General features: G+C 44.3%; 1 protein-coding gene across 1 annotated transcript; it reads right to left on the reverse strand.

Moving 5' to 3' along the window:
• Nucleotides 1-421: 421 nt before the first annotated feature.
• On the reverse strand, nucleotides 422-9,726 carry LOC124110439 (probable uridine nucleosidase 2). The gene is made up of 6 exons (XM_046469817.2): nucleotides 9,707-9,726; nucleotides 5,332-5,523; nucleotides 3,471-3,657; nucleotides 2,250-2,366; nucleotides 1,515-1,645; nucleotides 422-747 (listed from the first exon to the last, which is right to left on the reverse strand). Exons 2-6 carry the CDS (start codon nucleotides 5,503-5,505, stop codon nucleotides 439-441), a joined length of 918 nt encoding a protein of 305 aa, XP_046325773.2. The 5' UTR covers nucleotides 5,506-5,523; nucleotides 9,707-9,726; the 3' UTR covers nucleotides 422-438.
• Nucleotides 9,727-10,377: the final 651 nt, after the last annotated feature.

Consider the following 10,377-nt stretch of genomic DNA (forward strand, 5'->3'; position numbering starts at 1 on the left):
AGGAGCTTTAAGTTACTAAAGGGTCGTTTTATGCGTATTTTGACACACGAGCTAACATGTTGACAAAGCAAGAACCATAATCAGGGCCAATCTTGGATTCGAACCCACGATCATAGGTTCCCGGCACGGCGCAGGGACGCAACTCCCCGAGACAAGGGCGTTAACATTTGTTACAATCTTATAACACCAGTAAATGAAGCGGTGTAGCTAGCATCTGACAATAATACTGAATTCTAGACGTTTTCAGGAAGCATGTTTCCAATTTTGAACATAAATTACATTTGACTGATTTGCGAAGGGAATGTATGTAAACACAGTTCAAACCTGTGGAGAAAAATATCGCCTGGGTCATGATCATAGAATTGCTCATAGTTAGATTTACTTTGAATCCCTTTAAAATAAGATCTTCAACTCCGGACGGTGGTCCTTTCGTAAAGTTTAGTCGTTTAGCAATTTCCTGAAGGCGTCCATTAGCATGTCATAACGAAGACTTTTGTACATAGTGACGTTTGAATCTTCCAAACCCCAGTCTAATTTCAAAAGAGACCGTGATTTGCCCGAAAGCTCTACTACTGCGCGTGCCTTTTCGCTTGCTGTGACTGCTTCCGGGTGCGCAATAGCAACCATAAGGGCGAAGTCACATATTCGTATATTTATGTATACTGGGCTTGTCATCCTCTCCAGGAGTATTCGTTTAATGAAGTTAGCCTTCGCCGTTTTCACTTTTAGTTGCTCTATCATCCATTCCTGTAACATAAAAAATGTTATGTCTTTGAGGCGAGAGACCAATCATTTGGGGGTGGGGTGGAAGGAGGGAGAGAGAAGAGGGCTGGGTTGTTGTTTTTTAAATGTGTTCCAGAATAAAATGGATAAATATGTCAACAGCTTATACGAAATAAAGAAACTGTGTCACATGGATGAGAGCAGAGTTTTCCTGTTTCGAGCTGATGGTCGACAGCGTGTGTACAGACGTGTGTCCAGGAGAGTCTGCCATTTGGAGGCGTGGTGTCATGGTCTGATAAGGAATCAATGGAAATTTGTAGACGTGGCTGGTTGTCGTTCAGACTACACTAGTGGTAGTAGTAGTAGTAGTAGTAGTAGCGCTGATGGTTGTAATAGTGGTCGTAGTAGCGGTAGGGGTAGTAAAAGAGGTAGTAGTAGTAGTAGTAGTAGTAGTAGTAGTATGAGCGGTGGCGGTAGTAGTAGTGATAGTAGTAGTAGTAGTAGTAGCATAGTAGTAGTAGCGGTTGTGGTAGTAGTAGTAGACGTAGTTGTGGTAGTAGCAGTAGTAGTGGTGAGGTTAGCAGAAGAGGTAGACGTTGAAGTAGCAGTGACGGTGGAGTCGTAGTAGTAGTAGTAGTAGTAGTAGTAGTAGTAGTAGTAGTAGCAGAAGACGTAGTGTAGTACTGGTGATAGTAGAAGTAATAGTATAAGGCATGGTAGTGCGTCTAAGAAAGGATTGAGGAAACATGTGTAGAGTTACTATACAGCAGAGTTAGAAGTTTGTTGTGTACCTTAGTAAATTCCGTCATATCGCAAACGTCACGTGACAGAATGTGGATATTCTTCATATTGCTGAGGCAAAGGTCATCTACTTCCGGGTCCAGACTAAAGTTGAACTCCTTCAGAACATGTTCGCCAAGACCTCAAGTTCCAAACAAATAATAATAATAATAATAATAATAATAATAATCACCCATGACATGATCTCATGTCTGCCTCTTTCCTATATACAAACATTTTACCGTCAGCTCTGCATCCCCCTCTTTACATCACGTACATGGCGTCAGTCTCATCAATTCTTTACTTGTTTTACTTACTTTCATCTGTTGCGCTTTTAGCATACACGAGTTTAGAGTTCAGCGCTTTTTACGAATGCTAATAGGAGAACTATTAGTTATCATTATTCCAATTATTAAAGATAGAGACGTATATGTAAGTAATGTTACAGAGCAAGAGTACTGACTGACAAACCAAGGGACATCGGGAGCGACTCACTCCAGACCACCAATAGTGTTTCCGAAAGGTTGGTTGGTTGGTTGTTTAACGCCGCACTCAGCAATATTCCAGCTACATGACGGCGGTCTTTAAATAATAGAGTCTGGACCAGACAAGCCAGTGATTGATATCATGAGCATCGATCCACGCATTTGGGATCGATGACATGCATCTACCAAGTCAGCGAGTTTTCGAAAGGAACGTTGGAAGATTATATATTGACTTCAATTACATAAAAAACAATACAATACCATCTATATTTCCCCCCATGATGTACATATCCTTTATGCTGGCAGCAAAGTCTGGGTCCAAGTTGATCGCCAACGCAACATTTGTCAGTGAGCCCAGTGTCACCAGTGAGATTTCACCTGTGAATAGAAGCAGACGTGGTATCGGTCATAATTCAGTTTAGCAAGGATGAATTTTAACTCTTGAACATTTCAACTGAAGCATGTGGGTGGGAGGATACTTGAACAGAGATGAAATAGAGTCATGATTGACGGAATGATAGCAACCCGGCCTCAGTTGGAGAATGTACTGTTAATGTGAAGTTACACTTCATAACGTGGGCCTCGGACTACGGAGCAAGCTCAGCAGCTACCGGAACTCTATGTTAAAAAGTAGGAGTTTGGGTTCAACACAGGCTGTATGTCAGGCCCGAGTGATGTAAGTTTTAAACGTTTACAGGGCGCGGGCATGGTACTGATGGACCAACAAACATAATCAGGGGGAATCTGGGATTCGAATCCACGGACACAGCTTTCTGTAACACCTCATGGCCACAACTCTACACAGCAAACTGCGACCCCTCAGAAGACGGGCACCCGTGCACCTTAAAAGGTAAGCATGTTACGACACCCGTAGCGCTGTATGATTTTTGTAAGGTTATGTACACGACCAAGCCTACCAATGAAGCAAATAAGTTTTGTCTAAAAGTTGTTATTTGTTGAGTTTGCACACCAAAAGAGGGAATAGCTGGAACATACATCTAGTTTGCTTGTCACTTACGAGATGATCAAGCACTCTGGTAAACAAGAAAGTACTCGGGTGAAAAACGACGATCATGTACTGGGAAAAACGACGACCAAGTATTCTGGATAACGTCAAGAAAGAACACGGAATACACGACGATCATGTACTGGGAAAAACGACCACCAAGTATTCCGGATAACGATAAGAAAACAATCGGGAAAAACGACAAAGCACCTTGAAAATCGATTTGCGATCTAACAGTATGGTGAACGAACTGGATTGTTATTTCAGCCAGTTGGTCATTACTGAGCGATTTCGACAAATCACATATACATTGTAATAGATGTACCTGTCTTAGATGTACTTCACTTGTTGGCCTGGCGACAGGGCGCGAATTCAAACCTAACGTGAGCACAGTGTTCGAAGCCGTTGTTGGTTTCCCCTTCTGTCACAAAAATGCAAGATTCCTAATAACGGTGTCACTCACTCACTCAACTTACCAGGGTGTTGTTTGGCCATTTTTGTCAACGCTACAACAGCGTTTTCATGTTGAAAGACGTCAGTGTCGACGGTATCCTCCCAATCGACGTTGCCAAGACCATCGACGCCATGAACCCTGAACCGATCAGGTTTCAAATCTGGGACCAGCCCATGAAGGGCTCGGTCGCTTCCGCAGTAGATAGGTACCTTGGTAAATAAACGGCACGTGTTCACTTCAACGCTTGTGACAGATAACAGTGGTCGAAATATATGTCAGGTCATTAAAAATATAAGTTAATATAGAATTGCATGTGATTTAGAGTGGTTCTATAAATAACCAAATTGATCTCTGCTTTTGTTTCTGAAATGTATTTGTTAATAGACTCGACGGTAAGAAACAACACTGTCCTTGTGAAAAATATGTGAACAACATTTGTGAAACTTAGTGTGGGTGGTTATTTGTATTTCTCCTTAAATGCAGATGACGAAACAGTTTGTATATGTTGGTTTCCCTCCAAAAATGTCTTCGGTGGATTCGTTTCATCCTGCAAGCAAGTCTGTCTTCTTTATTATCATCCATTCAACAGCCATCACCAAACACGTGTCAACAGCCATCATCAAACACGTGTCAACAGCCATCACCAAACGCGTGTCAACAGCCATCACCAAACGCGTGTCAACAGCCATCACCAAACACGTGTCAACAGCCATCACCAAACACGTGACAACAGCCATCACCAAACACGTGTCAACAGCCATCACCAAACACGTGTCAACAGCCATCACCAAACACGTGTCAACAGCCATCACCAAAAACACGTGTCAACAGCCATCACCAAACACGTGTCAACAACCATCACCAGTCACCCAAGAACGTGGATCACGAAACCTCTTTAACTGGTTCCCTCTCAGTGTTATGTCCCTTTGTATCCTGTATAGGCAGTGTAGTAAGCTGGGTGACTGTCTTTACGAAACAATCAACGTGATGCAGTTTTTCATCACCCACCACCAACATCCCCATCCGGAAGTAGTTTAACCAATATGCATATATCAGGTTCATATATTTGTCAAATGCACGTGACTAGACTAATTAATTTTACTCGAAAAAGACAAATTCTAATCTCGTCCCTCAAGCCGGCAGCCAGTTTCAGGTTTATACATTTGTCAAATGCACGTGACTAGACTAGTAAATTTCACTCGAAAAAGACCAATTCTAATCACGTCCCTCAAGCCGGCAGCCAGTTTCAAAACCACAATTAAACATCATCTATATTACTTTGGGCTGGTAATAATAAATTCGGTACATGCGTATGAAGCGGTATTTTACAATAATTCGGCGTTACAACATCGACTTCGAAACTTGGGTGTGTTAAGGCCAATCAGCTCGTGAGACACCCGCTAGTGTATTGGTTGGTGGACATGCACGAGCAGGTAATAACAACCCGCTAGTGTTTGTCTGTTGTTTAACGCCGCACTCGGCAATATTCAAGCCATGTAACAAGCAATGTAATGGAAATAATCGAGTCTGGAAAGACCAGCGAGGCTGACCATCCGATCTCGTTAGTCGCCTCTTACGACAAGCATGGGTTGCTGACACCTATTCTCACCCGGATGTCCACCTTATAAATATATCTAGTGTTAATTCGCTGTACTGTTCCGTTCCCTCGCTTAACTACCGGTTCCCTCGCGATAACTTTCGCGTTTGCTCAGACATTATTACAATAGAACACAGGACAATAGCTAAGGGAATGCAAAATTATTGTGAGGGAACTATACGTATAGTTTTACCATGGCAGAGAGAGGCTTCCGTAAAAAGCATAGGTTACAAGGGACCAATTTTATCCAACAATCTCCACAGGGTATCTCCCATCTGTGACGCACCTGTTTTCCACAAAGGTTTACGACTCGAGCTGCGTTTCGACAACTGTTTTCCAGACTAGTGTTTCCCCACGTACACGTTATAGCGAGGACCTCAATATTTGGGGAGGAGAAGGCATACATGATGGCCACAGCATCATCCACTCCTGTGTCGGCGTCTATGACAACCTTGCGCATGCTCACCTAACTACGTCACTGAAACAAAAAGAATAATTATATAATGATTTTATGTGTTGCAATTAATCGTTAACAAATACAAATGCTGATCTGCGGACCCAAAGTCAATTAAAAATGAAAATTTGGGAATTGCCATTGGTGCACCTACACCCACGATTTGCCCTTTTCATAGAGCAAAAATGCACCTCGACAAATTGATGCTTGATGCTAGGCATGCATCGACACTGTGCTTGATCGCAAGTAACTGGCGTATTCCGAGGCACTACGAAGGCTTGCACACTCACGTTACAGACAGAGGCCGATATACCTGGTGGCTGAAAAGTTGTGTGCCTCACTACGAAGGATGCGACAATTTGATGTAAAACTACAAAACTTCCCATGCCCTCAGCCTGCATTTGAACAAAAAACACAACCAGTCACAGCATATTTGATCATATGTGTGCAGTCATCAAAGTGACTCGGTATCCTGTGTGGGTGAAAATGGACAAGATTGGCTATCGCGCTGTCTCTATTCCCAACTGCCATCCATGCGGACATGGTGTCGATATTAAGGGATAATGCGGCTTCCTGTGCAACTGAAGTGAGCAGCGGAAACATTAGAGGAGGATGGTCCTACCTGTGCCACTGAAGTGAGCAGCAGAAACATTAGGGGATGATGGTCCTTCCTGTGTCACTGAAGTGAGCAGCGGAAACATTAGAGGAGGATGGTCCTACCTGTGCAACTAAAGTGAGCAGAGGAAACATTAGAGGATGATGGTCCTTCCTGTGCCACTGAAGTGAGCAGAGGAAACATTAGAGGATGATGGTCCTTCCTGTGCCACTGAAGTGAGCAGAGGAAACATTAGAGGATGATGGTCCTACCTGTGCAACTAAAGTGAGCAGCGGAAACATTAGAGGATGATGGTCCTTCCTGTGCCACTGAAGTGAGCAGAGGAAACATTAGAGGATGATGGTCCTTCCTGTGCCACTGAAGTGAGCAGAGGAAACATTAGAGGATGATGGTCCTTCCTGTGCCACTGAAGTGAGCAGCGGAAACATTTGGGGATGATGGTCCTTCCTGTGCCACTGAAGTGAGCAGAGGAAACATTAGAGGATGATGGTCCTTCCTGTGCCACTGAAGTGAGCAGCGGAAACATTAGAGGATGATGGTCCTTCCTGTGCCACTGAAGTGAGCAGCGGAAACATTAGAGGATGATGGTCCTACCTGTGCAACTAAAGTGAGCAGCGGAAACAGAGGATGATGGTCCTTCCTGTGCCACTGAAGTGAGCAGCGGAAACATTAGAGGATGATGGTCCTACCTGTGCAACTAAAGTGAGCAGCGGAAACAGAGGATGATGGTCCTTCCTGTGCCACTGAAATGAGCAGCGGAAACATTAGAGGATGATGGTCCTACCTGTGCAACTAAAGTGAGCAGCGGAAACAGAGGATGATGGTCCTTCCTGTGCCACTGAAGTGAGCAGCGGAAACATTAGAGGATGATGGTCCTACCTGTGCCACTGAAGTGAGCAGCGGAAACATTAGAGGAGGATGGTCCTACCTGTGCAACTGAAGTGAGCAGCGGAAACATTAGAGGATGATGGTCCTTCCTGTGCCACTGAAGTGAGTAGCGAAAACATTAGAGGATGATGGTCCTTCCTGTGCCACTGAAGTGAGCAGAGGAAACATTAGAGGATGATGGTCCTACCTGTGTCACTGAAGTGAGCAGCGAAAACATTAGAGGATGCTGGTCCTTCCTGTGTCACTGAAGTGAGCAGCGGAAACATTAGAGGATGATGGTCCTTCCTGTGCCACTGAAGTGAGCAGCAGAAACATTAGAGGATGATGGTCCTACCTGTGCCACTGAAGTGAGCAGCGGAAACATTAAAGGATGATGGTCCTACCTGTGTCACTGAAGTGAGCAGCGGAAACATTAGAGGATGATGGTCCTACCTGTGCCACTGAAGTGAGCAGCGGAAACATTTGGGGATGATGGTCCTACCTGTGCCACTGAAGTGAGTAGCGAAAACATTAGAGGATGATGGTCCTTCCTGTGTCACTGAAGTGAGCAGCGAAAACATTAGAGGATGCTGGTCCTTCCTGTGTCACTGAAGTGAGCAGCAGAAACATTAGAGGATGATGGTCCTACCTGTGCCACTGAAGTGAGCAGAGGAAACATTTGGGGATGATGGTCCTACCTGTGCCACTGAAGTGAGCAGCGGAAACATTAGAGGATGATGGTCCTTCCTGTGCCACTGAAGTGAGCAGAGGAAACATTAGAGGATGATGGTCCTTCCTGTGCCACTGAAGTGAGCAGCGGAAACATTAGAGGATGATGGTCCTTCCTGTGCCACTGACGCAGTCCATCAACGCAGTCCATCATAGGCTCGGAACTATTCAGCCACCCCACGTAGTAGAGCAATCTTGTTGAACGTACCTTCGTAAGGTGTAGCCATATAAAATGTCCCTTCTCGTTGTAGTGAAACGTCAAAGATAAAGGCTGAACTTATATATACACCTGATATATCATAAATAGACCCCATGCATAGACAAAATGTCAAAAACTAGGTTCGATCCTTGGCCGCGTCACACCAAACAACGTTCAACTGTAATACTTGTTGATACCCTGCCTGGCGCTCGGCATTAGAGGGACAAAACAAGGACCGGTCGGTTTGGAAACGATATACTGTCTGAGTGAGGTATCTTAGTGATATCTTAGTGAGCTGGCACTATCAAACTGGCATAAGGTACTGGACAATTATTATCGGCCGCTGTGTCTGCGGGCTGTGCCAAGGCTTATGGCCCTTTGTTTCACAGTGTACAATATAATATTAACGTACGTCGTAGTTGATACTTGCTGTATAATTGTAGCAGTAGACTAGAGAGGCTGTCACGAGTGCGTAGCTTATTTCAATCAGCCAAATAGGTCAAGCGCGTGAAATGTATAAGTAGTACTAGTTTCAGTTATCAGGTGATGTGATGACTTCAACCGTGTGTCAACCAAATGCGGGTGAGTATTGGTTGACGCCACATTTAGCTATATTCCAGCATAGTGACGCATTGTGTAGACTATACCTCCTTGATTAAATCACAGGTGCGGTGTTGACAGAACAAGGATAAGAATCAGGGCGCATCTGGCATTTATGCCAACAGTGTGCGGATCCTAACACGATAAAGGGAGGCAACTCTGCACATCAAATGTCCAAGAAGTAATGGTCCAGAAGGCTATCCTTTCGGATTAACAGGATCCGCACTGGCGAGGTTTCGCTTTGTACATAAATACAAACTGTAGATGATAGAGTGAGTGAGTTGGGTTTAACGCCGCTTTTAACAATATTCCAGTTATATCGCGGCGTGTCAGCTTAATGTGGGAGGAAAGCCAAAAGTGATGCAGGTCTCAGACGTTTTTCCACTTCAGTGAAACCCACGAGCACGGGTATGGTGCTGACAAACCTAGAAACTTGTATTAGTCCGGACTGATGCCGATTTATAGTGTTAGCACACTGAGATACCATGCCGCAGTTTAACATGAATACCCCACTCAGACACAGTATACAGACTCCGAGCCGACCAGTCCTTGTTTTAGCCCCTTAATTTCGAGTGCCAGACAGGGTAACAACAAGTACCATCTTTAAACGTCTTTTGGTGTGACGCGGCCGGGGATCGGGACCTTCCGCTCTCCGGACGGACGCTCTACCACTAGAGCACGGCGGGGGTCGTAGATGATAGAAGGTGAGATGGTGCGCATGGGTTCTCGGGCATGTAGGTAAGTGTGGTCAGCAGGCTATCGAACATTCTAGTAACCATAATGGACCCCGTAAATACGGACAGTACGTTTTTTTAAAGGAATAGTCTGAAATAGCAATTATCCGGATTGATCTGAAGTATTATCTTGTTATGCATAGTTTACTTCAAACATTATTTGTCCTGAAGCCAGGGTGTCCGGGATAACGAGGTTTCGTTGTATGCAGTAAATTATGAGTACACATGCTCTGTTATTTACTTCATGTCACCATAGTGCGTGTTCACCATCAATTCAAGAAATCCGTTACAAATTCAGTGCTAAAACTAGAATTCCTTTTATCCAGACCCCTGATACATACTAATAAATGAATTAAGGTAGCTTAATGGAGAACTGACATCGAACAATAGCAACAGCAGTAACGTTTAAACTTAACATAACGAGGGGGAGAGGGATTCCCCACAGTAACACTGTTTACCTACCTCCACTTGATGAACACAGTCCCGACTGTTGGCGCAAAACACATCCTGATGTATGAAATAACTACAACATCATGTTAGAATACCAATGGCTTGCACGTACGTGCTTGCAATACCATCTATTTCAGATATACTCGGGGGCCTTGTGCACAGCTACTATTATCCATTACATTACCAAGTGTACTAGAGGTACAGAAGCTCACTTTTATCCACTGGTATTAAATTTCATGTGTTTATTTTTTGCTATTTGTTGTTTTGTTGTAGTTGGGTTGTTGGGGGGGGGGGGGGGGGGGGGGGGGGGGGGTTTAGCTGTTGGTTTTGTTTTGTTTTGTTTTTGTTTTTTGGGTTTGTTTGTTTTTTGGGGGTTTTTGGGGGGAGGGGGGTGTTTTGGGGTTGGTTTGGGGGGGGGGTTTTTTTTTTTTGGGGGGGGGGGGGGGGTCAGCAAGTTTGTACACATGTACGGGCACACACCAAAAAACTGCCTTGCATAGTAGACTTTTTTTGAGAACATGGCGGCTTGTGCATCGGCCTCATGGTGTTTTTTGTTTTTTTACAGTATCACTATCTCCCTCATTTCACTTAACATGTATACACTATTTAGTGGTGGCGTTGGGTGGAATTTTAATTGTACATGTTTTAGGAAAACCCTCGCCACCCCCGAGCCATAAAGTATG

This window comes from Haliotis rufescens, unplaced genomic scaffold (assembly GCF_023055435.1).
Source record: "Haliotis rufescens isolate VD_foot unplaced genomic scaffold, xgHalRufe1.0.p SCAF_15, whole genome shotgun sequence".
NCBI lineage: Eukaryota > Metazoa > Mollusca > Gastropoda > Lepetellida > Haliotidae > Haliotis > Haliotis rufescens.